General features: G+C 44.4%; 1 protein-coding gene across 1 annotated transcript in view; it reads left to right on the top strand.

Moving 5' to 3' along the window:
• The first annotated feature begins 4,490 nt into the window (after nt 1-4,490).
• CTDSP2 (CTD small phosphatase 2) overlaps nt 4,491-18,746 on the top strand; it is a 45,269-nt gene continuing 31,013 nt past the window's right edge. Inside the window, exon 1 of the mRNA XM_069758611.1 lies at nt 4,491-5,232. Coding sequence (XP_069614712.1) covers nt 5,169-5,232 — 64 coding nt within the window. The 5' untranslated portion in view covers nt 4,491-5,168. The remainder of the gene's footprint in view (nt 5,233-18,746) is intronic.

The raw sequence follows: 18,746 nt of genomic DNA, 5'->3' as shown, positions 1-18,746 counted from the left end.
TCTACTTACCCATTGCCTCAAGATAAACTTTATTGAAGCCCTTTCCTTTTAACCACACATGCAAGCCCCCACCTCTCAAATATTTCTTAAATCCATTCTGTCCTTAACCTTGAGTTAACATAAATGCTTGTATGATGCCCTCATCGTCCCCAGCGTAGACCTCTGAAATAACTTCTTCTAAGCCAGGCCTCCCATCTTACAATCTTGCTTCACTCTGTCGTCAAACACCACTGATAAGTAAATTAATTTCATATAAGACTGTTCACAATATCCATTGCTTGCTTGGTTTTTTGTAACTTTTCAAAACTAAAAACATTTTTCACCTATGTACAGATTAGTTAGAACGCATGCAATATCATGTCTTTCGTTTTAAAGGAGAGACAATCTAGCATGAAAAAAATTGAAGCAACAGACTTTGTGGAAACCAAAATTTGTGTCCGGTTCAAAATTTTTTGTCTACGACTGTACTTTAGTTAACGATGATGCCTGCTGTGTTTTGGGAACTTTTATTGGAACATTTTCATGTGCTTGCATCATACTTAAAGGGGTATTCCCATCTTTGAAGATGGAAATACCCCTTTAATGCACATGCACACTGGTCCCTGATTATATATATTCTCACAAAGCGTATAATTAAAGGGCTTTCCTGTTATCGAACAAGAGCAGACTGTCCTTATACACCGTCTTCTTGCTCATCGAGGAAAGAGTGCAGTCTTAATTAACTAACAGTTCAGACCAGTGACACTGTTGTGGCGAGGCCCAAATTGTGCACCCTATGTGCTGCACACAGAGGCAGCTTTGCCTCTGCAGCATCGGATGAGTACAAGGTCAGTGGTCACTGAAGCAATCCGGCCAGCTTCAGAGCAGTACTTACAAGCTCTACATAAAAAGGTGCAAGAGCATCATTCCTTGCCTAGGAGACCAGTCTGTTAGCAATGGCTGATAACCTAGGCAATGAGCAATAAATAATAAAATTAAAAATCTCTTTATTTTTCAGGCTTGCAAATGTTAATATTGATATGCAGGTATTGTAGTCAATGCATATGCACACAAATTTGCAGGTGTCGAGTGAATGCTTAAAAGGAACCTGTCACCAAAATTTCCCACCACCGTAAGGTCTGTTTTAGGCTACGTTCACATTTGCGGTGCGTCGCGGCGACGCATGCACCATGCGACCTTATATTTAACATGGGGGGCGCATGGACATGCATTTTGTTGCGTTTTGTGACACATGCGTTTTTTGGGCGCAAGCGTCAGGGCGCAGAGGACGCTGCTTGTTGCATTTTTTTTCCGCTATAAAAATGAATGCATGTGTCACAAAACGCAGCGTTTTGCTGTGTTTTGCATGCGTTTTTGCATGCGTTGTGTGTTGCGTCGCCGACGCAGCACACAACAACGCAAATGTGAACATAGCCTTACAGCATACTAGAATGCGGTAAAAAAGTCCCCAATCTCCTCTGCAGATCCCAAAAAAGACCTTTTATTATACACAGATGGCGCAGTCTGGTCCAATTCGAGTCTCTGGTTTTGATGCAACACCTCCTCTCGGCCTTCAATTGCTATCCTCCTTCCCTGATCCAAGTGGATGACGAGTCTTACGTCATCCACACAGTGCCCCCCCCCAATTGCGCTCCTGCGCAAGCACACTTCTCTTTGGCCTGCCGAGGGCAGAGCAAAGCACTGTAGTGGGAATGCACAAGCTTTACTTCTGGGTCACCAGGGAACTTTGGCCTTTCACGAATGCACATTTTCAGTACTGTGCGCTGCGCTCGGCAGAAAGAAATGCGCTTGCGTAGGAACGTAATTGGGGGACAATATGATGCCCTTGTATGCATCGTCTACATGAAGAAGGGAAGGAGGACGGCGACTGAAGTAAGAGAGGAAGTACTAGATCAAGACGAGGGACGCCCAACAGCCTGGACCACAACGTCTGAGTATAATAAAAGGTCTTTTTTAGGATCTGGGGATTGGGGAATTTTTTTATTGCATTCTAGTATGCTGTAAAAGAGGCCTTTATGGCGGTGGTCGTTCTTTATATGGGGAAAGCCAGTTGACAGGTTTAACAACATTTGCAATTTTGTTGCTGCAGTCATAAATATTGCATTTCTTAAAAGGCTTGCAAAACGTTACACAAAGAGTATAGTTTTTGAAAAATGGTGTAAAAATTGTTCATTTCTTTCAGGGACACTTCCTGTGCTCATCTCTTTCTGATGTGGATTACCTTATTGCTGTTTTTGGTTATTTTATTGTTTAGCCAACAATTATAAAAACTTTAAAAGACATGATTTATTTGTAGCACAAAAAAGTGTCAATGTACAGAGACCACCTTCACAATACCTCATAGATAGAAACCTGCCAGGTGGAGTGCCCAGAATGGAACAGGTATTTGGGTGCAGAGCTGGAGCTTAGGCCTCTTTCACACTTGCGTTGTGTGGCGTCCGTCGCAATGCGTCGTTTTGGGAAAAAAACGCATCCTGCAAATGTGCCCTCAGGATGCGTTTTTTTCCCATAGACTTGTATTGCCAACAGATCGCGACATATGGCTATATGTCGCATCCATCGGGCACTGGATGCGTCGTGTTTTGGCGGACTGTCGTCACAAAAAAAAGTTCAATGTAACATTTTTTCGTACGTCGCATCCGCCATTTCCTATTGCGCATGTGCGGCCGGAACTCCGCCCCCTCCTCCCCGGGACTTAGAATGTGCAGCAGATGCGTTGAAAAACTGGTGCCGAATTTTCACAACGTACGTCGGTACGTCGCTATGCGACAGCCCGTACCGACGCAAGTGTGAAAGAAGCCTTATAGGTGAGTATATATGCTTAGGCTACTTTCACACTAGCGTTGGTACGGGTCCGTCGCTAAGCGTCGGGCCAACGTACCGACGTACGTTGTGAAATTTGTGCACGACGTGGGCAGCGGATGCAGTTTTTCGACACATCCGCTGCCCATTCTGAAGCTCGGGGAGGAGGGGGCGGAGACCCGGCCGTGAATGCGCGGTAGAAAATGGCGAACGCGACGTACGGAAAAACGTTACATTGAACGTTTTTTCGTGCCGACAGTCCGCCAAAACACGACGGATCCGTTGCACGACGGACGCGACGTGTGACCATCCGTCGCTAATACAAGTCTATGGGCAAAAAACGCATCCTGCGGGCACATTTGCAGGATCCGTTTTTTTGCCCAAAACGACGGATTGCGACGGATTACTAAAAACGCAAGTGTGAAAGTAGCCTAAGAGACGCATCCTACTTACTAAATTGGCAGCATCTCCTCAGCAGCGTGCGCCTCACAGGATATAATAATCCAATCGAGGACTGGAGTAACATATCCAGAGTAAAGTACGTCGCAACCTTTAATGAATCTGTGCGGCAGACTCCCTGCCGCAGTTCTGTCTATTTTGTCAGAGCTGGCCAAAACTGGTGTGAAAATGCCAGAAGTCGCAACAATTTTGCGCAGCTATGCATTGTGTAAACATTTTGCAATATTTCAAGATGTTGTGCATAACCACCATGATGTAGTTTTCACTACAAGGCTGGTTTGGTGCAGCTGAATTTGGAGCTTCTGTGGTAGCTGAAATCGCCAACTACGGTCTGGGTACCGAAATGTGGTTCAAGTATCTGGTGGCAGTGGAGTGGCTCAGTGGTTAACATTGCAGCCCTAGGTTCAAATCCCAAGGACAACATCTGCAAGGAGTTTTTATGTTCTCCTCCTGTTTGGATGCATTACCTCTGGTTTCCTCCCACACTCCAAAGACATACTGATAGGGAATTTAGATTGTGAGTCTCCATGGGGACAGTGGTGACAATGTCTGTAAAGTGCTGGGGAATTAAGGCTACGTTCACATTTGCGTTGTTGTGTGTTGCGTCGGCGACGCAACGCACAACGCATGCAAAAACGCATTGTTTTGTGACGCATGCATCCATTTTTGGCTTGATTTTGGACGGAAAAAAAATGCAACTTGCAGCGTCCTCTGCGCCCTGACGCTTGCGCCAAAAATGACGCATGCGTCACAAAACGCAAGACAACGCATGTCCATGCGCCCCCATGTTAAATATAGGGGCGCATGACGCATGCGTCGCCGCGGCTGCGCCCGATGCAACGCTAATGTGAACGTAGCCTAATGGTGCTATATAGGTATAGGTGAATTAAATTAAACGCAGAAAGCGTAATAATCAGCCGCGTCTCATGATTTACAGATGCCTAATTAAAATAATTTTACGGTATTTCCACACCATGAGCGTTTATAACTTTTCTTGGTCATCTTGTACACCTAGCGACAGACTAGGACTGACAGGAGCCATTCTCCTCAGACAGGACGTGTAATAATAATAGGACGTGTAATAATAATAAGACAGGGTGTTAGACGCCGGGCGGCCATGGCCTGGACTATGGGCGTTAGACGCCCTCTGCCCAATGCAGCTGACGCCGTGCACCAGGAGGACAAGGCGGGGAGTAACTCCAGAGCAGGTCGGCGCTGCCACCTCCGTCACTGCTGCCACCTCCGTCACTGCTGCCACCTCCGTCACTGCTGCCACCTCCGCCACTGCTGCCTTTGTGCTCAGCCATTAGCCTCTCTGGGCTCCTGCGCTGGAATGTCGTTAGATAAACACTGCAGCGTCCAATCCCGCCCTTTTATACTGCCCACAGAGCTTCCAGCCAATCCCAGGCAGCAGCGGTTTCAAGTCTCCCCGCTCGCACAGCCCTGCTCTAGGAAAACAAAGCTTAATTTCCACGAAATCTTTTATTTTCTCCGCTCTGACGAGCATAGCCTTTAATTGTAAGCCAAGTTACGTTCCCGGGGTGCAGCTCCAGAGGGGTTTGCAGCGCAGAATAGGCAGATCTGGGAAGGTTGTTTATCTATAGTATTGGGGGGACCTTGAAACTGCCGCTGTCCTATTTCCTCTGTTGTTTTGCTTCTCTAGTCTGGATTCTCCATGTTGAACCAATTCTGATATTTGGGCTGGGACCCGCCTGTGTATGTATGCGCTATATGTGCTGTGCAGGGCTTCCTCCTCCGCTGCCGGCCTCGCTGTGAGCGCATTAGGCGGGATAGGAGCGTATAGTGAGAGTGCGACGGTCGGGGATCTGCAAGGAGATCGCTGGGGTGGAGATCTGCAGATCGGATCTGGGAAGACGAGACCAGCACTGGATCCGTGCAAGTATTAGATGGAAAGCAGCTGTATCATCACCCAAGTGCAGAGAGAAGAGCCTCTGGTGCATCCAAAGCAAGGTGAGGCTGTGCGATTATTGCTGGCGATCTGTAGAGGATTACTGGTGATCTGTGCGATTATTACTGGTGATCTGTGCGATTATTACTGGCGATCTGTGCGATTATTACTGGTGATCTGTAGTGGATTACTGGCGATCTGTGCGATTATTACTGGCGATCTGATCGCTTGTTTGTCGCACAGACTTCATCGCACCGATCACACCTCCTGCCCTGCTCTGTAATGGGGGACATGCTGCCTAATAACCATTATGGCCATTCTGTAACCTTGCATTTCTCGTGGTTCTATAGAAGAGGAAAACAAGTGAAGCCCCCTCCCTGGGTGAGGGGTGTGAGCAGCACTCATTTTAAATAATGCCTTTCCTCTCGGGGTAGGAAGCCCCAGCCTGGTGCAGTTATTCCTGCTGTCACTGCTGCCTTCAGCTGGACTTGGGCTTATTTCTCTGTTTTTGGTGTCAGCCTTGTTGTTGTTTTTTTCTGCTGTTCTTTTGGGGCACTATTTGGGATTTCCCTTTAGTCGGAGGACGCCTCAACTGTTGGTTTCCTCTTCCCATAATATATATATATTTTTATTAGTAAATAGTTCTGATTGGTTCACTGATGGGTATTGTGACTTCAAATAGGATTAATTAAAAGAGGAAAAAAAGGTGAGAAATATCATGATCCATAAATGATTTTTGGTCTTCAAAAATGATATCTCAAGACTTGATTAAACCCTTCATGTGTAGGATCAGCCTTAGGTGATGGTAATGTCCCTGTATCTATGTGTGTACGATCAGCCTTGTGTGATGGTAATGTATCTGTGTGTGCAATGTACTTGTGTACTACGTGTGTGGTTGTTCCTGTATCTATGTGTGTATGATCAGCCTTGGGTGATGGTAATGTCCCTGTATCTATGTGTGTATGATCAGCCTTGGGTGATGGTAATGTCCCTGTATCTATGTGTGTATGATCAGCCTTGGGTGATGGTAATGTCCCTGTATCTATGTGTGTACGATCAGCCTTGGGTGATGGTAATGTATCTGTATGTGCAATGTACTTGTGTACTACGTGTGTGGTTGTTCCTGTATCTATGTGTGTATGATCAGCCTTGGGTGATGGTAATGTCCCTGTATCTATGTGTGTATGATCAGCCTTGGGTGATGGTAATGTCCCTGTATCTATGTGTGTACGATCAGCCTTGGGTGATGGTAATGTATTTGTGTGTGCAATGTACTTGTGTACTACGTGTGTGGTTGTTCCTGTATCTATGTGTGTATGATCAGCCTTGGGTGATGGTAATGTCCCTGTATCTATGTGTGTACGATCAGCCTTGGGTGATGGTAATGTATCTGTATGTGCAATGTACTTGTGTACTACGTGTGTGGTTGTTCCTGTATCTGTGTTTGTTTCATTGAATTTTGTTTTATTTATATATATTTTTTTTATGAAACCAAAATATTTTAAGTCTCCGTCAGTACATGAGACATGGAGAATCACTGATTGTGACCCAGTCTCTGAGTCTCCTTGACAGCTCTTACAATAACAACTACTATGTGGGTTGTGCTGCACAATGTGACAGGCTGGGTTTTCTTTTATGGGTATGAAGGTAATAACTTTGCTCCACCTGTGTTGTTATGCAAAGAAGTAACCTCTCTTCTGTTTTTACCAAAACAAACAGCCATTTCCCAGAATCGTACAGGTATCTGCGCTTCACGCCTCTCTGTGGTCGTGCTGTGATCCTGCTGCTCAGATATAACCTGATCACTGCTCCCCGTACAAAATACTGTATGTCCCTTGAACGATCGTTTTATCAGTGCCCTTGAATTGGTTTGATCACATTTGTTCCTATGTGTTTGCGGGGGGGGGGGGGGGGGGAAAGGAGGGAAAAAATGATCCGTGCTCAGCTCAAAATGGATTCCTTGCATCTGTTTAGTTGGTGGGAGCCATGTGATGGCTGTCTATGTACAACCACTAGTCGCGGAGCACATCCCACTCCTGTGTTATGATCCTTGGTGGCAGAGCCGTGGATGGATATGGCTGGACCCAATGTCTAGTAGCGGAAAGGGTTAACGTGTCAATTAGTAACCGATCTGTGCCAAAGGGGCCATGTTCTGCACAGATTTGATGCTCACGCCGTTGGCTTTGATGTGCACTTATCAGGTGCAGCTGTTGTTCGGATTATATAATGCAGTGCCATTAACCATCTGGGATGTTTTCGCCAAGTGTTACGGCTGGTGTACGTTTGGCGCGCTGTACCCTTTTGCTTGCCATTGATTTCTGTTGTTTTTACAAAAGCATGTGTAAATGAACTTGTTGACTTGAGTAACGTTAGGTGACAACAGACTGTGACAGGTGACAACAGCCAGAATAGTATTTTCACTAATCCTCAGAAAACTGGACAGACTTAAAAGGGCTTCTACCTATAGGAGACCCCATACATTAGTATGGGGGGGGGGGGGGGGGATCTGTCACTTGGCTCATCACTTCATATCTTAAGTCTTCTTGTACTATTAGGCTTTTATTATCTCAGGTTAGGTTTTTCTCGTTTTACACCTGACAGCAGATAATCTTGAGGGGGCACCTGTTCCTGTTTTCCTCTTGTAAATGTTCAGCCACTTATTAAGGGGTGGGATGTAGGCAGAGCCTACTGGCCATACAGAGACTGTATGGAGAAGGGTTGAACTTGGAGTATTTTTTTTTTTTTCAACCTATGTGTATATAATAAAATTTCTAAATGGAAATGACTCGGACACATTATTTTATAAAATTTTGACTTCCTGTGTGACGATGTTTTTTTATTTTCTAACTTCTGTTTTCTTGAACATGTCAAGCATTTCTACAACTTTTTCTGCCCATTTGACAGAAAATAAGTCATGCTTGTATTTCAAAGGAAAACCAGAACCGAATAGTTACCAAAATTTGACATTCTGTCGCGATCACAATGTTATGGGGATACCAACCAAATTGGGCTACATTCCCAAATCCACCATTTGAAGTCCTCACCATATCTACACTGGCCCGTTCTGTCCTCTTGACTTGAAATATCCAGAGAATTTTGCCGGGTGACCTCTTTGGGGTGTTGTTCACGCTGTATGTGTGTGCGTGAGAATGCTTCTAATTTGCATCCTGATGACTTGTCATCTACTCTGATAAGCAACTCCTCATGGAATTACCCCTTATCAGAGTAGATGCAAATTGGAAACATTCTCATGCAAATACATACAGCATGAACAACACCCCAAAGAGGTCACTTGGCAAAATTCTCTGGATATTTCAAGTCAAGAGGACTTTTCCAGAGTACTGCAGTATTCTGATAATGGAGCAAGAAAGTTTTCAGAGAATTGACGCTTCTTTTAGTCTGTTACCAAATTGCAGGATGTTTTCTGACTGCTCTTGTCTGCTGCTCCACAGAACATCCTGCTATATACTAATATATCTGGAATAGGAGCGTTTTGTATAATAAAAACATATCGGGAATCTCTGCCTGTTAAGATGAATCTACATTTTAGTGTTGGATTGACGTCAGTGCTTAAAGGGGACTGACCACTGGGTAAATCTGACAGGGAGAAGGACTTGGGGATCCTAGTTAATGATAAACTTACCTGGAGCAGCCAGTGCCAGGCAGCAGCTGCCAAGGCAAACAGGATCATGGGGTGCATTAAAAGAGGTCTGGATACACATGATGAGAGCATTATACTGCCTCTGTACAAATCCCTAGTTAGACCACACATGGAGTACTGTGTCCAGTTTTGGGCACCGGTGCTCATGAAGGATATAATGGAACTAGAGAGAGTACAAAGGAGGGCAACAAAATTAATAAAGGGGATGGGAGAACTACAATACCCAGATAGATTAGCGAAATTAGGATTATTTAGTCTAGAAAAAAGACGACTGAGGGGCGATCTAATAACCATGTATAAGTATATAAGGGGACAATACAAATATCTCGCTGAGGATCTGTTTATACCAAGGAAGGTGACGGGCACAAGGGGGCATTCTTTGCGTCTGGAGGAGAGAAGGTTTTTCCACCAACATAGAAGAGGATTCTTTACTGTTAGGGCAGTGAGAATCTGGAATTGCTTGCCTGAGGAGGTGGTGATGGCGAACTCAGTCGAGGGGTTCTAGAGAGGCCTGGATGTCTTCCTGGAGCAGAACAATATTGTATCATACAATTATTAGGTTCTGTAGAAGGACGTAGATCTCGGGATTTATTATGATGGAATATAGGCTGAACTGGATGGACAAATGTCTTTTTTCGGCTTTACTAACTATGTTACTATGTTACTATGACCATTGCTTAGATATTAAGGGTATGTGCACACGTAGATGAAACCTCTGCGGATTTTTCCGCACCTGTTTTGAGAAATCCACAGGTAAAAGCACTGCGTTTTACCTGTGGATTTACCACGGATTTTGTGCGGATTCCACCTGCGGTTTTACACCTGCGGATTCCGATTGTGGAGCAGGTGTAAACCGCTGCGGAATCAGCACAAAGAATTGACATTGTGCGGAATAAACAACGCTACGTTTCCGCACGTTTTTTCCGCAGCATGTGCACTGTGGATTTTGTTTTGCATAGGTTTACATGGTACTGTAAACGCATGGAAAACTGCGGATCCGCAGCAAAATCTGCAGTGTGTGCACACACCCTTATGGCCTATCCTAAGGCCAAGTTCACACGTTCAGTATTTTACCTCAGTATTTGTAAGCCAAAACCAGGAGTGGGTGATAAATACAGAAGTGGTGACTTGTTTCTATTGTACTTTTCCTCTGATTGTTCCTCTCCTGCTTTTGGCTTACAAATTCTGAGGTAAAATACTGACCAAATGCTGAACGTGTAAACATGGCCTAGTTGTAGAAGAGTATACAAATATGATGTTATTGTGATGTCGGTGAATTTAGAATTAATGGAGATCGAGCAGATTGCCTTTTATCTTATCAATCTTCTCGGAAACTGTTGTGTGAAAATGGCCTTAGATCATCAATATCAGATTGTTTGGGTCCAACACCCAGAACCTGCACCAACTGCTTTCATCTCCACTGCCGGCTGAGCGTAATCGCTGCACCGGGTTAAAATGGCACAGCTGCATACAGTGTAATGACAGTTCTTGGGTACTGTGGCTCAGCTCCTATTCACTTCGATGAGAGCTGAGCTGCAGCACCTGAAAATGGCCCTTACTCACTGTATCATCCCATTGAAAGCTCATTCAGATGTCGGAGCACGGACCGCTAATACACATGTGATTTAGATGTTACGCATGTTTTTCTGACGTGCCAAAGGGCGTGACATACCGGGAAGGGTGTAATCTAAGACGTGATTTTCAAGTAACCATTCTTCCAATTTTCGTCCTGATTTTGTGGGCCTGTAGTAAGCCAACAAATGGTATAGACTGTAGTCTTAGAATGCGCTGGGTTATCCGGCACTATGATAAATCTGGTGCGATGTTCAGATTTTCTAGTCTGAGTTTGCACTAAAAGTCAGGCGGCTTTAGTAAATCGTCCCTTGTCTCTGGCCTCACAATGCAGGAATGGTGAGCGCCACGTGAAGTGGAGAACACATGTGCTGACACGAATCGCACCCTGTAAGGATTGCCATCAACCTGCTCACACAATGAATAGTTCATTCTTTCACTGATGAGTGGGATATTCGGGCTTACTAGTGACTTTTCAGGATAATTTGGCACGATCCTATTTTATTAGGTACTTTTTTGACCTGATATTGAGAATACCCATCTCATTGGTCTACAGCCTCCGGCTCTCCAGCTGTTGTGAAACTCCAAGTCCCTGCATGGCACCATTTCCAGCTGTTCTAGGACGCGGAGAGTCACAGGTAGCAGACCACTACCTCTTAAAAAAACAGTTTATAGAGTGTACTTTACTATCCCTTTAATTATGAAATATATACCGGAGACTTGGCCTTAAAGGTGAAACCTTTGATCACAACTACACTCATTGATATGGTGAATGTAAATGGTAAGGTCTCCTTGGGCATCAATGGCTGCTATCCTCCCACCATAAAATCACTGTACTGAGTGCATGGCCACTACTGTGCGCACAGTCAGGTGAGTGACTGCGAACATCGGCGAAAACCCTCTTATCTTTACTATTAACAATTTATATGCTGCTATTGAAACTATAAATATGTAATTATCAAATTGGGCTTCCTTTCGGTAGTATCGCAAGGAGTCCTAGTGATGTGATTGATGCCCATGCATTCACTACAGGGACAGTCAGTGTAGAGTGCACTGAAGGCTTGCGCGAGTTTCTCGCATTGCACTCGCAAGTGTGACCCCGGCCTAACTGTTAACATCCCGTAAGGTGGACCTGTCACTGGGTCAAGTTTGTCAGTTTTTAGTCTTATTTTAGTCCCTCCTGTAAAGGGGCGTGCCTCACATGATTCTGAGGAGGTGTGGCTTTAGCCTGATCTGCATAAATACCCTGTGAGCTCCGCCCCTTGTAAAGACCGTAAAAATTAGCACTAAATAGGCTGTATGGAGGGTTAAAAAAAGTGTAATACTCAGGGGAGCCATGGGGATAACATAAGAACAAGAACTGTCCACTTATGACCTGGTGGCAGGTTCTCTTTAAATCTAAATATCACTTTTAGATTTAACGAATAACCAAAATATAAAATGGTAAATTGAAATCAATACAGCACAAAGGCCGGGCTCAGGCAAGCGTATGGGAAAGAGTTTCATCAAGAAAACTCAGGCAATTTTTATCATGTTGTCACCTGTAATTATACATCATTTATGCATCAGCATTTTAAAATGCCGATCAAATACAGTATCCAAGGATAATAATGCAACGTATCCACAAAAATCGGATGCTACACAAATGAGCCATAAGAAATGTTTCTTTTTTTTCTTTTCTCCCTCCTTCGCCAGCACACGTGCCTTTTTAAAGACCGTACACCATGTCCCACAAGAAACAAGTCATTGCATTGGGACTGATTCATAAGTACAACTTGGGGATATAGTTTTATAAAGGCTGGTGTGTGTGTGGCTTTTTTGTATGTGTGTGTTGTAAAATACTGTTGCGCACATCATCTGCCTCTATCTAATGGGTTAACTTCCTAATCTGGTAACTGGAGACATGTGCCGGGGCTCGCTGGCGTCTATGATCAGGCGATGCCAAAGAACTATTTCTAGAAAGCAGCTTCTTGTCATTTGGAGAAGTATTTTAGTGCTTGGTGCATTATCTGTGTGTTGGTTTGTATTCACATGACCTGCACCAGAATGATTTTATATATTAAAAAATATAAAAATACTAGAATCCGGCATAATGCCATACCGTACATGCAAAATTTTTAAGATAAGTACAGCTTAGTAGGAAAAATAAAATATATTCACATGCAAACTTCATTTAACTAGAACTGCATTTAACCTGACATATACCGTACCCATAAAAGCATTTGTAACTCGTGGAGGTGATGATATCCCGAGGTTTGTCGGAGTATCGCTATATTTAAAAAAAAAAAAAAAAGGGGGGGGGGGGGGGCGTGGGGATATGTCACTTTAAACGAATCCTTGTGAGAATTGGTTTTTAAGGTAGAGCCTACAACTTTTTCTGTTCGTCTTGCGCTCTATACTGTCAGGTAATTTTTGTCCTCCTGGAGGTTTACTGATCTTATTGTTTTGGTATATGGCCATCATAACGTTTACTGACAAGCTAGGTCTAGCTGGCACTGTACCTCTCCAGCTGTGTTCACATCACTTTAGGGTGTTACACCAGGCTGTGGAGTCAGTAAGCTAAACCTCCGGCTCTTCAATTTTCTTGCCTCCAACTCCACAGCACTGGTCACTACTGAGCATGTACATAAAGTGCAGCACAGATTCATCTTGACTATGACTCCACAGTACTGCCTGACTACTGAGTATGTACATAAAGTGCAGCACAGATTCATCTACAACTCCACAGCACTGGTCACTACTGAGCATGTACATAAAGTGCATCACAGATTCATCTCAACTATGACTCCACAGCACTGGTCACTACTGAGCATGGACATAAAGTGCAGCACAGATTCATCTCAACTATGACTCCACAGCACTGGTCACTACTGAGCATGGACATAAAGTACAGCACAGATCCATCTCAACTAAAAGCTGAGATCCTTAGATCGGGAACAGAAATTTCTAGGACATTTCATAACTTTTCTCACATTCTTATGAAAACCTTTACAGCACATCCTGCATTGTACTACTGTAGCCAATTTATTATTTATTTTAGACCGACTCCACCAAAATGGACACCGTCTCCACAGCCCTGTTAAATTTGTATTTAGCGCCAGATTCATCCAGGTGTTTTTGACAGTTTTCTGGTGTAAAACCCCTTGAAATATTGCTAAATTCTTGTGCAGAAATGTAGTCCATTTTTAAGCGTTTTTATGCCAACCCCATTCAGCTCCGCCAATAACGGAGGATCTTGGGTGGAGTGAGGCCCTGACCAGCAAATTAATCAAAATCTATGCCATTCAAGGGCTCAGACAGCTGTGTAAATCGGACTGCGTTTGGAAGACAGTGTACAGACTGGCTGGTGGCTCTACCGACCCGAACGTGGCAGCTTCATGTATTTCTATGCAGCAACCTCAGATTCTCACAAGATCTCCTCTTCTTCCTTCTTATCTCTTCTTCCCACAATCGCATACAAGATTTCTCCCGCGCATCCCTCCTACTCTGGAACGCTTTACCCCAACATATCAGACTCTCTCCTACCATAGGAACCTGAAGATCTACCTCTTCCGACAAGCCTACAACCTGCAGTATCCCTCATTCCACCACTCCACTTCACGACCAGCTCTACCCTCACCTACTGTATCCTCACCCATCCCTTGTAGATTGTGAGTCCTCGCGGGCAGGGTCCTCTCTCCTCCAGTACCAGTCGGTGACTTGTATTGTTTAAGATTATTGTACTTTTTTTTTTTTTTTTTTATGTATACCCCTCCTCACATGTAAAGCACCATGGAATAAATGACACTATAATAAAAATAATGTAGCCGTCACACTCGGGTCAGGAGAGCATCGGCCAGTAGATCCAATTTATACAGCCATCTGAATGCACCCTAATGGTGTAAATTTACTCCAGACCTGTACTCCAAGTAATGTATAATTCATTAAGAGGCGTACACCTAGCAATGAATTAGGTGTGTTACTCCAGCGATGGTTTCTTGAGGACTGGCATGCAAAATTCCAGTCTTAATGATTCAGGCCCTTAAGGTCTGGCTAATGAACAAGAAATTGCCATGGCAAAGTTTGTTGTGGAATTCTTGGAATATCGAACATACTTTTTGCTTAATAGAAAATTCTCAAGACATTAACGTCTAGCATGTACCTCAAATATCAGGCCAAGTGGAATATAAACTGGGCCAAAGCTGTGATTATCCTCATTCTTCTAACTGGTGCAAAATGCAATTATTTTTAATGACCTCCTTGTATCTACCAATTGCAGGTGCTCTTCTGCCTATCTGGTATAATGGTTACTTATGGAATTTAGTGAGCAGAAAGTATGGCATGTGTTCATAGAGGCATCACGACGTCTGTACAACACATCCCAAAAAAAGAGCTTTAATGGATTTCATTGACTTATGATGGTGTTTCTGGTGTGGTCTCTGCTTCGAGAGCATGAATAGCGATGCGCTAATCTTGGCGTCAAAGGGTCGGAACTGCCGGTGTAACTGTAGCTTCATGTGAAAAGCCCATTAACGTGACAAATGGCTGTTTTCTACTCCTAGCAGTGGTGTGTATGCGGACATTTTTTTTGATGCCTAGGAGGATAGCAAGCCCTGCTTCAAGGCCACCAAAGTATAATAGAAACACGTCACCACTCCTGGCTTACTGATGTAAAAAACTCACCAAATGCTGAACGTGTGACCATGTCCTTAGAAAGACATATAGAGCGGGCTAGTGACCCACACGTCAAAGCATGGCTAGGTACACTAGGAAAAAGGAAAAAAGTAGCCATATAGAACTAGTCATGCACACTAAAAATTAATTTAGTTTATTAAAGGGGTTGTCCTAGTAGTGGTAGTAGTTCTGTTCGATTTTACAATAATAAAGCCTATACTCACACCTCGTGTTGGCTCCATTCCAGCTGTGTCAGCGGTCCCGGGCTGTGAAGAGGTGGAATGACACTTGATTCCCGGCGTTCAATCAGCACTGGTGACACTGTCTCCACCTGTGGACAAACTGAATATTAAGAGGGGGGCTTCCTCTTCTTGTTCAGTTTGTCTGAAGGCAGAGACGATGATGCCAGCGCTGATTGGTTGCCGGCTTCACGGGTCACCGCTGCGGGGAGATCGAGTGCCGACACTGCAGGAACGGCGCCTGCACGGGAGGTGAGTATAGGCTTCATTATGTTATCAGGGCATAACATTTTAGTTTAAGAAGGGGTTGTCCTAGTAGGGAAGAACCCTGTTAAGTAATTCTATGTGGCAGAAAAAAAAACATTTTTTTAAAACATTGAAAAAGTGCATGACCGCAAAAAGCTGAATATACAAGACCCATCAAAACAAGTTTCTTAAAAAAGAAACCGCTATTTCCTATAAGGCCTCATTCAGAGTTGCACATACGTGTTTTTCAAGGTTACCGCTCATACACATGATGATCTATGGTGCTATTCACATGTTCGCTTTTATCTGGCATCACGGATGAAAAGTCCAATATAGGTCTATGGGTCCGTGACAAACACGTACAGCACATGGATGGCATCAATTACTTAAAGGGAACATGTCAACAGTTTTGGCCGATATAAGATGCGGCCACTTCTTTTCAGAGCTTAGATACCGACCTGAAAGATAAGAAAAATACGTTCTATTATACTCACCCGGTAGTGCGGTCCGGTGTGGGTGTCACAGGTCTGGGTTCAGTGCCTCCCATCGTCTTATGGTTGCCGCCCTCCAGCTTGCTTCATGGCTCCCCGGCATCCCGCTCCTGCGCAGGCGCACTTATCTGCCCTGTTGAGGGCAGAGCAAAGTACTACAGTGTGCAGGCGCCGGGAAAGGTCACAGAGGCTCAGCGCCTGCGCACTGCAGTACTTTGCTCTGCCCTCAGAGCAGATAAGTACACCTGCCAGGAGCATAATGTCCAAGTCTTTTCATAGCATTCACTCTGGCACTATTTGTATTTGTTCAAATATATTTATTAAAGGGAACCTATCACCCCCAAAATCGAAGGTGAGCTAAGCCCACCGGCATCAGGGGCTTATCTAAAGCATTCTGTAACGCTGTAGATAAGCCCCCAATGTATCCTTAAAGATGAGAAAAAGAGGTTATATTATACTCACGCGGGCGGGTCCGGTCCGGGGCCTCCCATCTTCATAGGATGACGTCCTCTTCTTGTCTTCACGCATCGGCGCAGGTGCACTTTGTCTGCCCTGTTGAGGGCAGAGCAAAGTACTGCAGTGCGCAGGTGCTGGGCCTCTCTGACCTTTCCCGGTGCCTGCGCACTGCAGTACTTTGCTCTGCCCTCAGCAGGGCAGACACAGTACGCCTGCGCCGGATCCGCAGCCTGAAGACAAGAAGAGGATTTTATCGTAAGAAGATGACCATCCCAGAACAGAACCGGGACCACCCCTGGGTGAGTATAATCTAACCTCTTTTTCTCATCTTTCAGAATACATCGGGGGCTTATCTACAGCATTACAGAATGCTGTACATAAGCCCCTGATGCCGGTGGGCTTAGCTCACCTTCGATTTTGGGGGTGACAGGTTCCCTTTAATCTTTTATACTACCGTTACTTATTGTAAAGCTTTATTTGATTTATTTACAATCTTGGACATCTATATATTTTACTGCTTCTTTTTGCACTTTACACCGTATGAAATGGAGTGTGTGTGTGTGTGTGTGTGTGTGTGTGGTTTTTTTTTTTTTTTTTTTCATTCCCGGCACGTCATGGTGTCGTGTAGGTATGGATTTTGATTTTATACTTTCGGGTTTTGTTTTTTTTTTCCTAATTCTTTTTCATTCTTGCCTTATGGTAGTGGAGGAAAAAGAGGTACCGTATATATTATATAATCTGTAATTTTTTTTTTAATTTCTTGACTTCATGTGTCTATATAAAGCCTTAATAAAATAAACATCGAATGTGCATGTGGAACTGCCCAGCAGACACTTCAGGGTTTCCCAGATTGTCCCACATATGACATTGTGCCCACGCAGCAGCATTGCGCCTGTGGCAGTGAGGGCATTATGGAGGCACCTATGCCGAGTTCAGTTATCTTCTTTCCCTAGCTTTAGGAGGAAAACCTGCATGTGTGACTGGTAGCATGGAAGAGCTAGGGCATCATTATTATTTCCATGTGAATGAGCCATTCTAAATGCAGAACAGTCTGTCTGGAACATAAAGAACGCAGCGATTCTTCATTCCCTAACCGGCGGGAGTCAGGTTGCTATAGCAGCTGCTCCATACTTTGCCTCCTCTTTACACTGGGATCGTTCTGAATCTTGTAGGAATATTTTTTTTCTCATGGAGCTCATCATATCCTCCATAATACTGAACTTATTATTCTGTCGTTCCTGAATTACCTTCATAGTTGTCTAGGATAAAAAAAAAAAAATTGGATTCCACCTGATGGATGCCTTGTAGCTCCAGCGTCGGTGCATCCTATCGGTCTATGTTGACATCAGTGCAGCGGTGATGTCATCCACCCGTGTAACTACTACAATCGACTTCAGACCTTGGTGGTCTTGTACTCTCTACTTAAGCATCACCTCTTGGCAAGGTGACTGGCTGCAGCGGTCACTTGTGTAGCCGCCAGAGTGGCGCCATTGATCTGATATTTTATTGCCTTTAGCCACATTTTTAAACCCCTATTTTAATACTGCTTTTACCAAAATCCTTTTTAAGCAGCTATTATAATGCATTGTCTCCAGCATCCCTGTTTTTTGCTTATTGTTCCCCCCCCCCTCATCGGAAGGCTGTACAAAGCGTGAGGTCTCTCTCTCCTCGGATCTGCCTGGAGCGCGGCGTTTAGCCATTATTACCGTCTCTTCTGTCATCTGTGTCTTCGCTGCCTTTTTATAACCGTACGAATAGTCTTTGTTCACTAGAGTTTGGTGGTTTCCTTTGACGCTCTTTATTTTTGGATGACATGGAGGGGTATATGGCGCTCAGCTGATCTGTGTATATACAAGGCGCACCCATCCCTCCTGCTGTAAGATCGGCTTCCTGTAGCTCCAGCATATGTGTAGCCTGAAAGACACCATGCTGCTCTAGCAGCGCTTCCGTTATATACAGGCGCCCATATGGCTGCTTGCACTGCCACCGGTCTGTGTACAGTAGTGATGCAGCCTCCTGTGTATGTATGTATGTATATAGTGTATATGTGGAAAATAGATTCTATATTTTGGAGACTGCTCTGATCCGTGCTGCGCCGCTGATGGTGTCCTCTGCTGGTGGACACTGCCGCCGTTCATTCTTCAGTGTAGAAGTTGGCAGGCACATAGACACAAGACCTCATTATGGCTGCCAGTAAAAGTAGCTTGCTTTCTAGCAATTGCTAGCTGTGGATTTAAAGTACACATGTAGCTGGTCGT

Source organism: Ranitomeya imitator, chromosome 3 (assembly GCF_032444005.1).
Source record: "Ranitomeya imitator isolate aRanImi1 chromosome 3, aRanImi1.pri, whole genome shotgun sequence".
Classification (NCBI taxonomy): Eukaryota; Metazoa; Chordata; class Amphibia; order Anura; family Dendrobatidae; genus Ranitomeya; species Ranitomeya imitator.
The sequence above is the reverse complement of the archived record's forward strand: the minus strand, read 5'-3'. Positions and strand labels throughout refer to the sequence as shown.